Source organism: Globicephala melas, chromosome 3 (genome assembly GCF_963455315.2).
Source record: "Globicephala melas chromosome 3, mGloMel1.2, whole genome shotgun sequence".
Taxonomy (NCBI): domain Eukaryota; kingdom Metazoa; phylum Chordata; class Mammalia; order Artiodactyla; family Delphinidae; genus Globicephala; species Globicephala melas.
Genome location: NC_083316.1, coordinates 59,087,668 through 59,106,960, shown reverse-complemented (window position 1 = coordinate 59,106,960; position 19,293 = coordinate 59,087,668). Strand labels below are relative to the sequence as shown.

Below are 19,293 nucleotides of genomic sequence, written 5' to 3'. Positions count from 1 at the left end.
ATTTAAAGTACATATATATTTTCAGCCTTTGTATTCACCTGGTAATTTTAAACAAAATTAGAACTCAGCCTCTGTTCTTTTCCTTCTGCTTAGTAATGTAGTTAAGTCCAAATACTAATTTGTTTTGTCCCCCCACTCCTCCCCCCACCAAATGGAGTGAGTTTGGAATGGTGGTGGTGGAGTAAACTTGTACACCAGCCCAAAGGTTTTTTTTTTTATATAGATATATTTTCCACAGACTTCCTTCTTAGGCACATAAGTTCCAAAAATACTGAATAGACAATAATTCTAGGTGGTTATAACAAATGTCAAGATAGATTGTGGATGGGGAAAGATTCATGCCTTAGTAGGACTTGAGAGCAACAAAGCCTTGGTCAGTCTCATCCAATTCCTTCTGAATTCTCTCCATCCTTTTTATCTTATCTTTTACCTTAACGTCTTTTCCACATACCTAACTGTTGGCTGAAATTCTGTCCATGTGTAGAGTCCATCTCAACTATTCTTTTCATAAAGACTTTTCTTATTTCACCAACCATCCCAGAGCTCCTTCCCTTAAATTCCTATAGCATTTTATTAGTAACTTGCTTCTGACTCTTATTCTAAATGTATTTTTTTTCCTCTTGAATTTATGCTTGCTGGACTATTGGAGGCAGGAATGTTTGCTTCTCCTGCGGTGTCTGCATATTGCCTTGTCTCTGTTAAATGGGGAAGAGCCAGGGAATGTTACGAGGGTAGAGAAAAGGCAAAAATCTGCCTTCTAGCTGTGAATAGGAGTTAACATTTTCTGCGTAAATCCTGAAGCTTATGTAATTATTGGGTCCTCTGTAAGAAAAAAATATGAAAATATGGACACATGATTTCTAGGGCCCCTTCTGTCACCTTGGAAGGTGTCTGTTCTTGTGAGCTTCCCTGAAGGTTTCTAAGCTTCATTAGCTATGCATAGCTCTGCCTCCAACTGTGCTTGGCAGTGTTCTAAGTCTATTCTTGCTTAATGTTAAACAACTTTAAGAGGTAGAGTTTGAGAAACAAACAAACAAACAGGTAAGTAACTTGGCCACAATCACAGTTAGTAGCTTTCTGACAGGCAGTAATTGGAAGCGAGGTAGGATTAAGGTATGCCAGTCTAAACGATTTGTATTATAGGCAGTTGGGAGTTGTTCATGTAAGTTTTGGAGCTGGAGGCTCAATGAGGTTAATATGTAAGATAAGTAAGCAAAATATGCCTAATAAATAAGATTATGTAAGTTATGAAATAAAAAGCAGAAGATATCAGAGGTAAGGTTATTAAGCCTTCTCAGGAATCCAGGAACCTGATAATTTGATTGGATTACTTGAAGATAAAGGAGTCAGATTTAAGGGTTTAATAGGAAGGAAAGATGAATAGGAGTTGATAATGGGCTATAAAGATTAAGAAGGAACAGTCAGGTATTGAGTATCTCCTAGGAATATAGTAGGTGTATTCATGATTTTATTCACCCATTCAAATGACTGAGGAAAGAAACTGAAGTTCAGAAAAGTTAAATAATTTGTCAGAACTTTTCACACAGCTAGTAAAAGTAGTTGAGTCTCTCTGATGTTGTATCCACTGCTCTGTCCATACAGTACAGGAACACTGAGCCAGGTTTGAGTCTGAATGGCTGTGGCAGTAGCAGTATAGCCAAGGAAATAGGAACAGAGGGGGATGTGCATCCTATGGGTGGAGGTAAATTTAGTTTTGTATGTAACCATCATTATTTCAAGTCGCTGTCTTAAGTGGTAGTAAATCGCAGGGAGTTAAAATGAGGAAATAGTGATTAGAGAGCCCTCAGGAAAGAATGAGTTAACTTGGCAGCATGGATCAGCTCTCAGGGAGGGGCTGTAATGATGGAGTTTAGAAGATATAAGAGCTGAACCATCTCAAACCTGTGGAATTAGGAAATAGTAAAGAAAAGATTCCTCTGAGCCAATGCAGTATATTTTTAACAATCCATTTAGAGTTAGTTTTTGGCAGATAGTTTTTGAGTTAGCAGATAGTTTTTGGAATTGTCTGTGCTTAAAACCCCGGAGCATAAAAATATGCAATATCAACAATTCCCATAGAGGTTACATTTCTGCCTTTGCAAGTTTATTGATCGTGATCTTCACTGTGCAGTAGCGAAACTTTAGCAACACAGAAACCATTTGTAGGTACTGGAAACAGATAATCCAAGTATGTTTTTGAAAACCAGTTTTATGTTTGTATTTTACTCTTGAGTTTGAAAAATAGATCTTCAGAGAAACTTAGAAAATGAATTAACTATTCTATAATATTGAGTTCTGTGGAAGTAAAAATAAAGTTGATGTAGACTTTCTAAAGAGTAATAATCTATTTTTACTTTAATGTAGTCGTAAACATCATACATTTTCATGTAGGAATAACTTACAACAAAAATAGAGTTTGGGCCATGATTGACTTCTACTTCTGTTGATTTAGAAGGCTTCATGCAGTACTTGGTGTAGGAGAACGACAGACTGTATAGCCAAACTTTTCTATTGAATATGTCAATTATGACAGGGACCAAAACAATTTAAGAGTTTTGAAGGTGGTGAGGAGGGGAGGATGAAAGCACACAAAGAGTAAAGCAGAATTTTTAACTGAAATGTGCTTCAGTTTTATTCCTCAAATATTAGAAGAAAATGTTATATTTTATTATATTTTATTTATAATTTTGTAGAAATTACTGAAAATTATATACAATCTGGAAAATTTTAACTTTTCACTTTTTTTTTTTTTTTTTTTTACTGTTTATAATTAAGTTAGGACTTCTCACATTTTGGTTTTAAACTTAGATTGACTGCTGTTTCAGAAAGTTTGGATTTCTAAAAATGTAATTTTTTGTCTTCTTCTCCTCCAGTGGACAAACTACATTCATGGGTGGCAGGACCGTTGGGTAGTTTTGAAAAATAATACTCTGAGTTACTACAAATCTGAAGATGAGACAGAGTATGGCTGTAGAGGATCCATCTGTCTTAGCAAGGCTGTCATCACGGTAAGCTCCTATTCTCCTTCATTCAACAAATACTTATTGAGCATAAGTTATACACCACGAACCTATTCTAGGGGCTTGGGATATGTCTATGAACAAAACAGATTAAGATCCTTGCACTTGTGGAGCGTGCAGTCTAATATTTTTTTCCATAAAATTATTTTAGAGTGTATTACTACATACTGTTATTTTATATAGACATGTAGTATTTATCTAGTTGGTTACAGCAAGCCATTAAACAAGGGCTTCAGAAAAAAAGATGTTAGATGGCTTCATATCTGATAGATGGGGACAGTTATTTAGTGAGTTATTGAAAAAGTTAAAGCAGGAAAATAAAAAGATACATATCTTAACATTTAAAATTTTTACCTTAAAATATATAAATCTAAATTCACTTGCCAACTTTTTGATGTAGAGCTAACAGTATGTCTTTGAATATGGAGTTGAGAGAAGTTGTTCTTATGTAAAGTATTATATCCATAATGCCTGCTTTGCAATTTCCAGTTTTCATTCTCTAAAGTGGAATAAAAACTTAAAGATACTTTTGAAAAACCCTAAATATAGGTTCCTCTTTTTGACTTTTAATGTTTTTCCCTAATATTTTACAGATGTTTCCCCTTTATTTAATTTAATACCTTTTAAAAGAATGACTGACCTTTGTTGAGTCATTCTACTTAGCTTGCATTCAATGTAGTTTACATAGAAACAGCTCTCTTTGCTCTTGTATTCCATAGATTTACATGATGTTTAAGTTATGTAAGAACTACAGCAAGTAAACTGGCATAAACAGGTTTAGGAACAACCAACTGACTTGTTAAACATATAACTCAACTAGTGGGCCAGAAGTACCTGAATATACTAAAAATAGCATACTAGTTGAGAGTGGTCAGCATGTTGAGGCATATTTAATAAAGGGCAAAAAAAAAAGGCATTGTCTAAGGCAGGTCAGTTAAATGAAGGTCAGTTAAGGAAGCTATTGTAGTTAAAATCTAAAAATGGATGTGTTAAAACAATCATAGATTTTACTGATACATTCAAAGAGAATTCATGTTACGTTAGAGTTTATATTGTTTATAAAGATAAATGATGTACTTTGGATATGTGTTGATATCTAAATATGACTTACATATGTTTATGTTACACATTTAAGTAAAACCATGTAGTATTTTTCCATCACTTTTCATACATTCTGCCCCTCTTATATATGCAGAGTTTGAAAATAAAAGCTTAGTTGGATATTGAGTTGGAAAAACTTATAGAGGGGTTGTTTGGAAATGTTCAGAATGAAACTACTACTCTCCATTCTTATGGACAATTTTAAAGAAGTAGTTTGAACATAAAGGCTCACTATTTATTTGGACTGGTATGTGGTACGTTATAATGTACTTTTGAAATTGTATCTATTGATAGTTAATATTTTGGGGTTTTATTTCTCTTGAGATAGATCACTATTCATGCTAGAGGAAAGAATCATGGAGAGTAATGTACTTTACAATTTTGAAATGTCTTCCCTTGGTTCTTCCCCTTCTTCCTTCTTTTGCATATTGTTGGATGCTTGTTAGTTACAGTGCTTGTTTGACTCTTTGAAAATAGTTTATATCTTTATTGTTTCCTAACTAGTAGTATTCCTAGAGTACCATGCTAGTTTAAATTTAGTTATCCTGTCTTGAATTATGGACTGTGGTAATAGTGCATGGCTTATTTGGGGAAAAGAAAAACTTTTAATAAATATTTACATTGCATCTGCTCAGGAAAAAACAATGTGTTAGTTCTTCGTAGATTTTTTGTTGTTGTTATTTTGGTATTTTTGTTATATATATTTGCTTATAGAACTTTTCATTGTGGTTCATAATCAAAGAAATGAGTAGGAAAGCAAGACAATTTGAAAACATTGAAGGGACCTAGTGGAAGTACTCACTGGGCTAAGTGGTAGTAGAGAAGGTAAAAAAAAAAAAATGAATGAAGCAGCAGAATCTGAATGGTAGTTAGTCTTCGCTATAGTTAACCAGGTGGTATGGAGAAACACAAGTATTTATATTCCTGAACTTCTTCAACTCTGTTCCTATTCTGTCGGTTCATAAATTCACTGTTACATATTTCAAGGAAATTACAAAATATAACTGAATTCAGTGAACTTCTCAGAATGAAGTTTACAAATAGAGTATGTATTTGAGTTAAATTTTTAAAATGTAATACTAACCTCTGTTAAATAGGTATCTTTTGCTTTTCTTAAATATGTGCTATTATATGTATCAATTCATCTCTGAAGGCAAAGAATAAATATGGTTGAATTTGTGCATGTGACATCCTTATGAAATTGATAGTATTCATATATGAGGAAATCTGGACTTGAAGAGTTGTGACTTTACTGTGACCATTCATTAACATATTTATTATTTGTTGGTGAACCTAATGTTTGAGCCCACCTTTTCTGATAGAACCTAATTCATTGTTAAATTCACTATTATTTTAGTTTAACAAGTCATTCCTTATTCAAATCATGTTCTTTAGTAATGTGATAATAAGTTGAGTGAAATACTTTTAAGGAACAAAATATTTCCTGGGAGAATTTGTTACCTGGAAATAATTCTTAACGTGAAGGGATTGGGAATAAGTTAATGAGAGGAAAAATAGTACTCTGTCACTTTTTGGGAAGTCACCTATTTGTATGTTTAATAAATGTTTGTAGAAAGTTGAATTTCTCAGTTATTATCGTTTAATGGTTATTTGCTTAAGACCCAGTCCCTGCTACAAAACTTGCCATGTAGTAGATGTTCAATATATGTTAGTTGATCAATCAAAAGCAATGTTTATGGAGTATTTAAACTGTTATTTATTTTTTAAGTTGTGTTTTGTTTTTTGTTTTTTTTTGTGTGTGCTACGCGGGCCTCTTACTGTAGTGGCCTCTCCCGTTGCAGAGCACAGGCCCCGGACGCGCAGGCTCAGCGGCCATGGCTTCTGGGCCCAGCTGCTCAGCGGCATGTGGGATCTTCCCAGACCGGGGCACGAACCCGTGTCCCCTGCATTGGCAGGTGGACTCTCAACCACTGCGCCACCAGGGAAGCCCCTTAAGTTCTGTTTTTAAATAAAGTACGCGTGGTAAAAAAATATAATCCATGGCATGAAGAGGTTTAAAAAGTAAATGCTTCTCTTTACTCTTAGTCCTGCACTCAAGACATAACAAAAGTCAAATTTTTGGTCTGTCCTTCCAGATACTATGTATGCCTATATAAGCATTTATTTGTTTATATCCTTCATTTTCATTTACACAGATAGCATCATACTAAATCTATCGTTCTGCACCTTGTTTTCTTTTAATATGTCTTGGACATTTACTACATTTTGTTGAATATTGTGGATGTACTATGTCTTATTTATTTGCCCCTTCCCTGTTCTTGGAAATTTAGATCATGTTTAAATTTGTTTTACTACAAACACTCTTGAAACAAGCATATGTAGTATTTAAAATTTTTTTTTATAGTTACTGTCAAATGCCCTTTTAGAAGTACCACTTTTCATTCCTACAGCTAGTACATGAGTGTCCCTATTTCCCCATACCCTCAAATATATATATATTTAATTTAGTTGCACTGGGTCTTAGTTGCGGCAGGCGGGCTCCTTAGTTGTGGCTCCAGGGCTTCTTAGTTGCTGCATGCGAACTCTTAGTTGCAGCATGCATATGGGATCTAGTTCCCTGACCAGGGATCAAACCCAGGCCCACTGCATTGGGAGTGTGGAATCTTCCCACCCGGGAAGTCCCTCCATACTCTCAAGTATTGAGGAAGTCAGGTTTTGGCAAATGTTAAAATATTTGGCAAAGTGCTAGATAAAAATGGTGTCTCATTATTTTAAGTTGCACTTTTTTATTCAAGAGGGTAACTTCATATGTTTATAATTCATTTTTTCCTCTTCTCATAGCTTGTTCATCTCTTTCTTAGTTATTGATTTGTAGCTCTTTATATCATGATATTTGGCAATTTGTCATATTTATTGCAAATGTTTCCCCCCAGGTTGTCATTGTCTATTTTTTCTTTCCTTATTTTATATTCTTTTTAAGCCTTAACAGAAATTAAAAATTGTTATGTGCTCTTATTGTCCTTTTCCTTTATGGCTTCTGTATTTAGTTATGTTTAACTAAAACATAACTCAAAGACTGTAACTCTATATAAATGTAGTTACATTTTCATCTACAATTTTACATTTGAATTTGATTCCTGTGGGAGTTATTTTAGTATAAGAAATGATGTGGGGGCTTCCCTGGTGGCGCAGTGGTTGAGAGTCCGCCTGTTGATGCAGGGACACCGGTTCGTGCCCCGGTCCAGGAAGATCCCATGTGCCGCGGAGCGGCTAGGCCCGTGAGCCATGGCCGCTGAGCCTGCGCGTCTGGAGCCTGTGCTCCGCAACACAAGAGGCCACAACAGTGAGAGGCCCGCATACCGCAAAAAAAAAAAAAAAAAAAGAAGTAATGTGGGAATTAAGCTTTTTAATTTTTCCCCAAATGGCTAACCATGTAGTTTAATACCATTAATTGAAAAATTCACCTTCTCCTCACTGGTTTGAAATGTTACCTTTATTGTATATTACATTACCATGTGTATTTGAGGTTGTTTCTGGACTCTCTTCTCTTCAGTTGGTTTGTCTATTCCTTTTTGTACCATACATAAAATTATATTGCTAATACTTCATTAATCAGTTCTTTAAACTGCTAATGATCCTTTTGTGAAAATAAAAGAAGTGGTTTGTTTGTAGCTACTGAGATTAGAAGACATTTCAGGAATTAGGTAGGTAGAGATTTTTGGTAAAATGGAAATAGTAATGTCTTTAGAATTGGTTTGCCTAAGCTCTATCTATAGTCCCAAGTCTTACCTTAGATATCTGACTTTGTATACCTACTATCTTATAAAACTTCTTTAATTACCAAATGAATGGGATTCATATTATTCTTATTATAGGTTGGATATAGTAAAATTTATTCATCAATTTAGTGTTTCAATATTCTCAGATGGAAAACTGAAAGGTAATGAAAATGTTTACTGCTACATTGAAAAAAATTTTAAGCCAAGTAGCTCTTAAGTAGGTAGGGGTTAGAAGGGAGGAAATTTAAAGATCCTGGCACAATTAAAGAAGCCAACAGAGATGTAAAAGAAAGGGAAGGGGGTTCCCCTGGTGGCGCAATGGATGAGTCTGCCTGCCAATGCAGGGGACATGGGTTTGATCCCTGGTCTGGAAAGATCCCACATGCCGCGGAGCAACTAAGCCCTGTGCACCACAACTACTGAGCCTGTGCTCTAGAGCCCACGAGCCACAACTACTGAAGCCCGCGTGCCTAGAGCCCTTGCTCCGCAACAAGAGAAGCCCGTGCTGAAACGAAGAGTAGCCCCCTGCTCGCTGCAACTAGAGAAAGCCCACGTGCAGCAACGGAGACCCAACGCAGCCAAAAATAAATAAATAAAATTTAAATTAAAATTAAAAAAAAAAGAAAGGGAAGGAAATGTTCAAAATTGAAAAGGATCATTAAACAAAAAATTTTTTAAGTGCCAAATAAAGAGTAGTCACATCTAAACAGTTTTGTTTTTATTTGCAGTACGCGGGCCTCTCACTGTAGTGGCCTCTCCCATTGCGGAGCACAGGCTCCAGACGTGCAGGCTCAGCGGCCATGGCTCACGGGCCTAGCCGCTCCGCGGCACGTGGGATCTTCCCGGACCGGGACATGAACCCGTGTCCCCTGCATCGGCAGGCGGACTCTCAACCACAGCGCCACCAGGGAAGCCCTAAACAGTTTTTGAGTAAACTATTTGTCAGTAAAACTGGAAGAAAAAAAATTTTTTAATTTTTAAAGTTTTCAAATGTGGGATTTTAAAGTAAAAAATTGTGATTTAAATTGATGTTCAGCAAATTGGATCTCACCAAAGATGAGTAGGGCCATAACTAATCATCATATGGGGAACTCCAGATTAGTAAGGAGTCCAAGAAGTTCGCTTTTATCAAATGTGCAATTTTGCTCTATTGAACTGTGTTAGTAAGAACCAAAGGAAAGAGGAAGGTATATCGACCAGTAAAAGCATTAGATAGATACTAGTTGATAATTCTCTTCATTTGAGGAGCATTTGCCAGTGAATTTCTAAAGAAATTAGAACCTTATACTACTAAGATTTATGCCTTTAGAAACTAATATTATCTGTTCAGCAGTTCATTTGGAAATAATTATCTTCCATCTTTAGGTAACTGGAATGTAACTCGAATAATGTAACTCAAATAATTAGATATAGTGGGAAATATTTAAAATATTGGTGAGAGGTTTTGGAAGAGGAAAAATATAAAGAAAGATACCAGTTGAAATGTAGAGCCAAGAATGTTGAATTAACTTATCCAAAATTATGTAATTACAAAATATGTTAGTTTGTTAGGGTTGCCATAACAAAGAACCGCAAACTGGCTGTCTTTTTTTTAATTGAAGTATAGTTGACTTACAGTGTTTCAGGTGTATGGCAAAGTGATTCAGATATATGTGTGTATATATATAATATATATATGTATATACATATAATATATCTATATACGGATTCTTTTCCATTGTAGGTTATTATAAGATACTGAATCTAGTTCCCTGGTTTATACAGCAGGTGCTTGTTGTTTATTTTATATACAGTAGTTTGTATCTGCTAATCCCAAACTCCTAATTTATCCCTCCCCCACCCCCTTTCCCGTTTGGTAACCATAAGTTTACTTTCTTTTATTTCTGTTCCGTAAATAAGCTCATTTGTATCATTTTTTACGATTCCCTATATAAGTGGTATCATATATTTGTCTTTCTCTGTCTGATTTACTTCACTTAATAATCTCTAGGTCCATCCATGTTGCTGCAAATGGCAGTATTTCATTCTTTTTTATTATGGCTGAGTAATATTCATATTTTATACACACACACACACACCCCCCCCCACATCTTCATTATCCATTCATCTGTCAGTGGATATTTAGGTTGCTTCCATGTCTTGGCTGTTGTAGATAGCGCTGCAGTGAACATTGAGGTGCATGTATCTTTTCAAATTATCATTTTCTCTGGATATATGCCCAGGAGTGGGATTGCTGGATCATGTGGCAACTCTATTTTTAATTTTTTAAGGAACCTGCATCCATCCTGTTTTCCATGGTGCCTACAGCAATTTACATTCCCACCAACAGTGTAGGAGGGTTCCCTTTTCTCCATACCCTCTTCAGCATTTGTTATTTGTGGACTTGATGGCCATTTTGACTGGTATGAGGTGATATCTCATTGTAGTTTTGATTTGCATTTCTCTAATAATTAACGATGTTGACCATCATTTCATATGCCTCTTGGCCATGTGTATGTCTTCTTTGGAAAAATGTCTATTTAGGTCTTCTGCCCATTTTTAATTGGTTTGTTTGTTTTTTGGATATTGAGCTGTATAAGTTGTTTGCATATTTTGGAAATCAAGCCCTTGTTGGTCACATCATTTGCAAATATTTTCTCCTGTTCCGTAGGTTGTCTTTTTGTTTTATGATTTCCTTTGCTGTGTAAATGCTTTTAAGTTTAATTAGGGCCCATTTGTTTATTTTAGCTTTTGTTTCCATTACTCTAGGAGACAGATCCAAAAAGATATTGCTGTGATTTATGTCAAAGAGTGTTCTGCCTATGTTTTCCTCTAGGAGTTTTATAGTATCTGGTCTTACATTTAGGTCTTTAATCCATTTTGAGTTTATTTTTGTATATGGTGTAGAAAATGTTCTAATTTCATTGTTTTTACATGTAGCTGTCCAGTTTTCCCTGCACCACTTATTGAAGAGACTGTCTTTTCTCCATTGTATATCCGTGCCTCCTTTGTCATAGGTTAATTGACCATAAGTGCACGGGTTTATTTCTGGACTTTCTGTCCTGTTCCATTGATCTATATGTCTGTTTTTGTGCCAGTACCATGCTGTTTTGATGACTGTGGCTTTGTAGTATAGTCTGAAGTTAGGGAGTGTCGTTCCTCCAGCTCCGTTCTTCTTTTTCAAGATTGTTTTGGCTATTCAGGGCCTTTCGTGTTTCCATACAAATTTTAAGTTTTTTGTTCTAGTTCTGTGAAAAATGCCATTGGTAATTTGATAGAGGTTGCATCGAATCTGTAGATTGCCTTGGGTAGTATGGTCATTTTAACAATATTGATTCTTCCAATCCAAGAACATGGTATATCTTTCCATCTGTTTGTGTCATCTTCAGTTTCTTCATCAGTATCTTATAGTTTTTCAGAGTACAGGTCTTTTGCCTCCTTAGGTATGTTTATTCCTAGGTATTTTATTCTTTTTGACATGATGGTAAATGGGATTATTTCCTTAATTTCTCTTTCTGATAGTTCGTTGTTAGTGTGTAGAAATGCAACAGATTTCTCTGTTAATTTTGTATCCCCCAACTTTACTGAATTAAATAACAGAAATTTATTGTCTCACAGTTCTGAAGGCTGGAAGTCCGGATAAAGATGTTGTCAGGGTTGGTTCCTTCTGTTGCTTTTGATGGTGTGCTGACAATCTTTGGCATTCCTTGGCTTATATATGCGTCATCCCAATCTCTTCATTCATGTTTACATGGCATCCTCCCTGTGCACGTAGCTGTGTACAGATTTCCCCTTTTTATAAGAACACCAAGTTAGATTAGGGGCCTATTCCACTCCAGTGTGACCTCATCCTAACTAATTACATCTCCAGTTACCCTATTTTCAAATAAATTCACATTCTGACATACTTCAGATTAGGGCTTCAACATACAGATTTGGGGGTATGCAATGTAACCCATAACCCATGAAAGTATCAGCGTTAAGACTAGAACTCAAGTCTCCCAATTCCCACCTGGTGTTATTTTATTTTATTTTATTTTTTGTGGTACGCGGGCCTCTCACTGCTGTGGCCTCTCCCATTGCGGAGCACAGGCTCCAGACGCGCAGGCCCAGCCGCTCCACGGCATGTGGGATCCTCCCAGAACGGGGCACGAACCCGCGTCCCCTGCATTGGCAGGCGGACTCCCAACCACTGCGCCACCTGGGAAGCCCGCCTGGTGTTATTTTATTGTATGTCAATGAGCATAGGAAAAATGCATATACAATGCATTTTATGTTGTGTAAGACTTGCAGGAACATGACTGTTAAATATTTATAAAGCAACTCTTTAAAATTTGTTTTGAACAAAGCATCCTATTAAGATAAAAAGGGTTTTTTTTTCCTTTTAATCTTAAGAAGCTCTGTTTGAGATATATGCTTCTTACTTACATGTAAATTTTATCAATTTTTTTTTCTAAATAAAAAAAGTGAAAAGAAATTTGTGATTTATTATTACTGTCTTCTGTTAAATCTCTAATAAATATAGTTTGTATTTTAGCATTCAAGTTTCCTTAAAGCAAGGAATACACAAAATTTTCTACATTTGCCTGCTTGAAATAGTTAGCAAGAAGCTTGTTTTCTTAGTTTCTCTGAAGGTCTTTTAAGCTTCACATATACCAGTTTTTACTTAGTATTTTTTTAATTAAAGTACAGTTGATTTACAATATTATGTTACTTGCAGGTGTGCAGCATAGTGATTCAGTAGTTTTACAGTTTATACTCCATTAAAAGTTATTATAAGATAATGGCTATAATTCCTGTACTATACATATTTAGTATTTTTTATTTAACATTTTATCTTAATTTCCAAAGTGCTTAAAATATCGTTCATGGGCTCTGAAGTTAAACCTGGATTTAGATCTTGGCTCTGCTTCCTATGGCTAAAGGTACCTTTGAACAGATAACTAAAGTGGTTAAAGATGGGTGCATAAGATCTAAGGGTGGAATGATTATGTGCATTAAACAAAATAACAAAAGCACTTGTACTTTTGTTCTTGGCAACATAAGAGGCACTCAGATTTCTTTAAGTTTATTTTGTGATATGTTTGTATTAGAAATAGAGCCTACAGTTTTAAAGAAGAAAGGAGAAGGTGGCAAAGCTTTTTATTAAAGGGAGAAAAAGATGCAAGTGACTTACTAAAGCCGGAATAGGTGACATGTCATATTTGAACAGGTTCTCATGCATTTCCTGTAAGCAATTTCCTTCAGTGGAACCAAGTGGTTCTGTTTCACAACTTAAAAGAAATTATATGTATGTGTGTATAAAATATATAATATATAAATGGTTAACTGTTTATATGCTTTCTGCATGTTCCTGACAGATTGTTTTTTCCCTTTGTTCTACTATTTATTGTGTGTGGGTTTTTTTTTAAGGCATATTGTACCTTTTAAAAAACCAGATTTATTTAGGCATAATTTACACTCAGTAAAATTCACCCTTTTTTAAGTGTACAGTTATAGTTTTCACAAATGTATATAGTCATGTGATCACTACCACCATCAGATTATTGACAGTTTTCATCACCCCAGAAAGTTCTCGCTTGCCCCTTTGTAATCGGTTACCTCCCCATCCCCAATCTCTGGCAACCACTGTTTTGATAGTTTTATCTTTTCCAGAATGTTATATAAATGGAATCATACAGTATGCAGCTCTTTGTGTCTGGCTTTTCATTTAGTGTAATGCTTTTGAGAGTCATCTGTGTTACATGTATCCCTAACTTACTCCTTTTTATTACCGAGTACTGTTCCACCATATATATGTACCAAAGTTTGTTTATTCATTCACCACCTGATAGATTTATGTTTCCAGTTTCGGGCTACCATAAGTAAGTCTGCTAAACATTCAAGTACAGGTCTTTGTGTAAATGTTCTGTTTCTCTTGGGCAGATACCTAGGAATGGGATTGCTGGGTCCTATGGTAGGTGCATGTTTAACTTTATAAGAAACTGCCAGGGACTTCCCTGGTGGTCCAGTGGTTAAGACTTCGCCTTCCAATGCAGGGGGTGTGGGTTTGATCCCTGGTCGGGAAACTAGGTGCCACATGCCTTGAGGCCAAAAACCAAAACATAAAACAGAAGCAATATTGTAACAAATTCAATAAAGACTTTAAAAATTGTCCACATCAAAAAAAAAAGAAATCTTTTTTCTTAATTGGGGTATAATTGTTTTACAATGTTGTGTTAGTTTCTACTGTACAGTGAAGTAGAGTTCCCTGTGCTATGCAGCAGGTTCTTTTTTTTTTTCCATAACAACTATTTATTTATTTAATTTTTGGCTGCGTTGGGTCTTGGTTCCTGCGTGTGGGTTTTCTCCAGTTGCAGTGAGCGGGGGCTACTTGTCATTGCAGTGTGTGGGCTTCAGTAGTTGTGGCACGTGGGCTCAGTAGTTGTAGCTTGTGGACTCCAGAGCGCAGGCTCAGTAGTTGTGGCACACGGGCTTAGTTGCTCCGTGGCATGTGGGATCTTCCCGGACCAGGGCTCGAACCTGCCTCCCCTGCATTGACAAATGGATTCTTAACCACTGCACCACGAGGGAAGTCCCTGTGCAGCAGGTTCTTCTTAGTTATCTTTTTTATACATATTAGTGTATACATGTCAATCCCAATCTCCCAATTTATCATACCCCCTGCCCCCCGCTTTCCCACCTTGGTGTCCATACATTTGTTCTCTACATCTGTGTCTCTATTTCCTTTTTTTTTTAAAAAAAAAAAAGAAAGAAAGAAACTGCTAAACTGTTTCCGAAGTGGCAGTACCATTTTATATTTCTACCAACAGTGTATGAGAATTCCAGTTGCTCAACATTTTTGTCAGTACCAGTTTTTTGGGTTTTTTGTTTGTTTTGTTTTTTATCTTAACTATTCTAGTAGGTGTGTAGTGATATCTCATTGTGGTTTCAATTTGCATTTTCCTAATGACTAATGATGTTGTACATCTGTTCATTTGCTTTTTATTTATATGTCTTTGATGGTATGTCTGTTCAAATCTTTTGTTTCTTTTCATCTTCTTAATATTGAGTTATGAAAGTTCTTTATATATTCCAGATACCATAATTTCAGACATGTATTTGGCAAATATTTTCTGCCAACCTAACAGACTGATTTTTGTCACTGTTATTAGAAAATAAATTACATTTGAATATATATTTTGCTGAATTTTTGGGAACCTTTGAAGCTTATTTATTTCCCAGAGTAGTTTCCAAAGATACCAGCACTATTATTAGTTCTTTCCTTAGGTTATTTGTATGGAGGCAACATTTCTCACAATTTTTTTAATTTTAATTTTTTAGTTTGGGTCTACAGTGGCACACTGCCATTTAATTAAAGTGACAAAGCTTTAGATTTAAAGTTACAAGCTGACAACTCATCAGGGAGTGATTTCACCAGGGAAGCTGGTATTACTGTTGAGTTTCTTCCTTGGAGTGAGTGCTGTGTAGGCTTGATCTCTGTCCTTTCTTCATCTAAGGAAGGAAACCATAGCTGATAAAAAGAATGAGATACGCTCTTAGTCCCCAAGTAGAGATATATGTTATGCAGCAATTACTTCTTTTAAAAATATATGTTCTCACTAGTGAGAATTTATCACTTAAAAAAGAAAAAGATCATTTATAAATTGATTATAAGGAATCAGACCAAGAAGTCATGACCAGTTGAAGCTCATCCAGAAATCAAGGTGGTCTCTAAAGTGATAATGTCTTGAGGGTGGGAGATCGGGTTGGGTAATAATTTTTGAAAACTTATGTATAAACCCAGTTTCATAAAGTGAGGTTTTCTCCTGTTATGAAGGACTTCAAGTGGTTTCATTTGGCTTTTAAAAAATTAGGAAGTTCATCCAGGTAAAGATTCATCTACTCTATCTCCTTGCCCATAAAAAGAATAGTAAGTGGTAAAAAGTTTTTTAATCCGGGCTTCCCTGGTGGCGCAGTGGTTGAGAGTCCGCCTGCCGATGCAGGGGACACGGGTTCGTGCCCCGGTCCGGGAAGATCCCACATGCTGCGGAGCAGCTGGGCCCGTGAGCCATGGCCGCTGAGCCTGCGCGTCCGGAGCCTGTGCTCCGCAACGTGAGAGGCCACAACAGTGAGAGGCCCGCGTACCGCAAAAAAAAAAAAAAATTTTTTTAATCCCAAAAGGGAGAAAAGTGAGGAGACAATAGAAGACAGAATTTTAGAAGCTGGAAAACATAGACCAGTACTAAGTGAGTTTGTAGATCTGAGAAATCCAACTCCTAAGCTATGAGTTGGGAATGCTGTGAACTAGATTTCCATCACAACTATATAATACTTCAGCAGTACCAGATACCTCTTGAAATAAGAATTGGGAGTGGAAGTTGTAAATAAGGAAGATGAGTCAAATATCAGGTTAAGAAACAATCACATCCCCAGATTTTTCTCCCCCAACTGTGGGCAGTTGGGTGATTGACCCATCCCTAACCTGACAAAAGATGGTGTATTATTCTTTTAGGGTGGATAAAATAGTGATCTCTGGGCTGGAAAGTGGGGAAATAGGCACTAGAAAAAAATTGAAAGCAAGGAATAGAGGGTGATTAAGTATGCTGACTGAATACTGAAACCTCCTCCATCCCATCCCACTCCTCTTCCCCACTTGGTTCCCAAAACACTAGCTAACAAACTTTCACTTTCAGGGCAGGAGGTTGCTGGAGTCTTTTCTAGAGAATCCAACCAGCTCAAGAGGAAAGACCTAATGATAGCATTAGAGCTTCCCCAGCAAAGTAGACCAATTACATTATCCCACAGTGAAGCCCATCTTTGACTAAACTATCCATGGCCTTACAGCTTCCCATCAGTTTTTAGATCCCCCACTTTTAAAAATGAACAGTCAACAACTACCAGGCATGTGAGGAAAGTTTTCAGTATGAAAGAGATCAAGAGAGTAAATGCAATACTAGGCAACAAATTACTCAAATATTTCACAAAAATAAGAAAATTTGTTAGTATTCCCAAAGAGCTAAGAGTATTTGGAATCATTAAATCAAAAAATATACTATTGGGACTTCCCTGGAGGTGCAGTAGTTAAGAATCTGCCTGCCAATGCAGGGGACATGGGTTCGATCCCTTGTCCAGGAAGATCCCACATGCCGCAGAGCAACTAAGCCGTGTGCCACAACTACTGAGCCTGCGCTTTAGAGCCCGCGAGCCACAACTACTGAGCCCATGTTCCACAACTACTGAAGCCCACGCACCTAAAGCTCGAGCTCCACAACAAGAGAAACCACTGCAGTGAGAAGCCCACGCACCGCAACGAAGAGTAGCTCCCGCTCAACGCAACTAGAGAAAGCCCATGTGCAGCAGCAAAGACCCAATGCAACCAAAAAAAAAATTAAAAAAGTATACTATAAAAAAGGAAGAAGAGTATATGCATCCTTTTGAATTATGGTTGCACCCTGATATTCATTGCAGCACTATTTACAATAGCCAGGACATGGAAGCAGCCTAAATGTCCTTCACTACAGGAATGGATAAGGAAGATGTGGTACATATATACAGTGGAATATTACTCAGCCATAAAAAGGAACAAAATAGTGACATTTACTGAGACGTGGATGGACCTAGAGACTGTCATACAGAGTGAAGTAAGTCAGAAAGAGAAAAACAAATATCGTATGCTATCACCTGTATGTGGAATCTAGAAAAATGGTAGAGATGAGTTTATTTGCAAAGTAGAAATAGAGTCACAGATGTAGAGAACAAACTTATCTTACCAAGGGGAAAAGGGGGGATGGGATGAATTGGGAGATTGGGATTGACATATATACACTACTATGTATAAAATAGATAACTAATGAGAACCTAGTGTATATAGCACAGGGAACTCTACTCAATGCTGTGTGGTGACCTAAATGGGAAGGAAATCTAAAAAAGAGTGGATATATGTATACGTATGACTGATTTACTTTGCTGTACAGAAAGAAACTAACACAACACTGTAAAGCAACTATACTCCAATAAAAATTAATAATTAAAAAAAAAGAGTTAAGGTGTTCTCACAGTTATAGAGAACAGACTTGTGGTTGCCTCCGAGGAGGGGGGTGGTGGAGGCATGACTTGAGAGTTTGGGATTAGCAGATGCAAACTATTACATAGAATGGATTAACAACCAGGTCCTACCATATAGCATAGGTAACTATATTCAGTATCCTGTAATAAACCATAATGGAAAAGAATATGAAAAAGAATATGTATACACACACACACACACACACACACATACATGTATAACTGAATCACTGCTGTACAGCAGGAATTAACAGATTGTAAATCAACTATACTTCAATAGAATAAATTTTTTAAAAAAGAAAGTATAAAAAAGAACTCTTAGAAATTATAAATATGGTTGCAGTGATGGAAAAAATTGGAAGGGTCAGAAGTTAGAATTATAGACATTTCCCAAAAAAGTAGAAAAAAGAAAAAAAGATAGTGAATAGGAGAAAAGACAAAATTAAAGGAATCATCCAAGAGTTTTGAGATTTGAACAATGGGAGCTTCAGGAAGAGAGAACAGAGAAGAAAAGAATCATCAATGCAAGAATGCAAGAAAAATTTATGGAAATAGAGAACATGAGTTTTCATACTGATAGGGCCAAGGAGGGGCCAACATAACAGATAGAAAAAAAAATCATAAAAGAAACATTTTGAGGTGAGTCAGACCACTGAGAAGAAAGAAGATCCTGAATGCTTCAGAGGGGAAAAAAACAGATCACAGCAAAGGATAAGGATTCAAAGTAACTGTGGACTTCTCAAGAACAACCCTGGAAGCTAAAATGCAATAGGCCATGCCTTCCTTCTTCTGAGGAAATATTTTCAACCCTGAATTCTGTATCCAGCCAAACCACTAAGGAAGTATAAGGGCAGATAAAAGCATTTTAAAATATGAAGGTCTTAAAAAATTTACTTCTTGTGGTTTTTAAAAAATGTTTTATTTTAAAGATACATAATTGGATCTCTAAAGATGGAGCAATATGTTTTGAATTTGCTTCAGAATAATGCATTTAGTGAAGTGTGAATTTGTGAGGGTATAGTGGAAACAAGAATGACTATGAGTTAATAACTGTTGAAACTGAATAGTGGTATGTGGGGGTTGTTCTTTATTTTTGCATATGTTTGAAAATTTTCATAATAAGTAAGAAACACACATTTTACATTCTTCTGGAAAATGTGCCATTTCAAAACAAGGAAGTATTAAATAAGAGGAACACAGGCAGAGGATGTTGTCCTCAAAGTGTGATATCCAGGCCAGTAGCATCAGTATCAGCTGTGGACTTGTTAGAAATACAAATTCTCAGGCCCCACCTCAGACCTAATGAATAAGCTCTGGTTATGAGGTCCAGCATTCTGTCGTAACAGACCCTCCAGATGATTCTGATGCATGCTAAAGTTTAGAACCACTCTCCTAAAGCAAGAAGA

General features: G+C 36.2%; 1 protein-coding gene across 3 annotated transcripts in view; it reads left to right on the top strand.

Moving 5' to 3' along the window:
* CERT1 (ceramide transporter 1) overlaps positions 1-19,293 on the top strand; it is a 128,092-nt gene that overhangs the window by 2,686 nt on the left and 106,113 nt on the right. For all 3 annotated transcript variants that reach the window (XM_030846004.2, XM_060295900.1, XM_030845998.2), the window contains one exon: positions 2,874-3,008. In XM_030846004.2, coding sequence (XP_030701864.2) covers positions 2,874-3,008 — 135 coding nt within the window. The remainder of the gene's footprint in view (positions 1-2,873; positions 3,009-19,293) is intronic.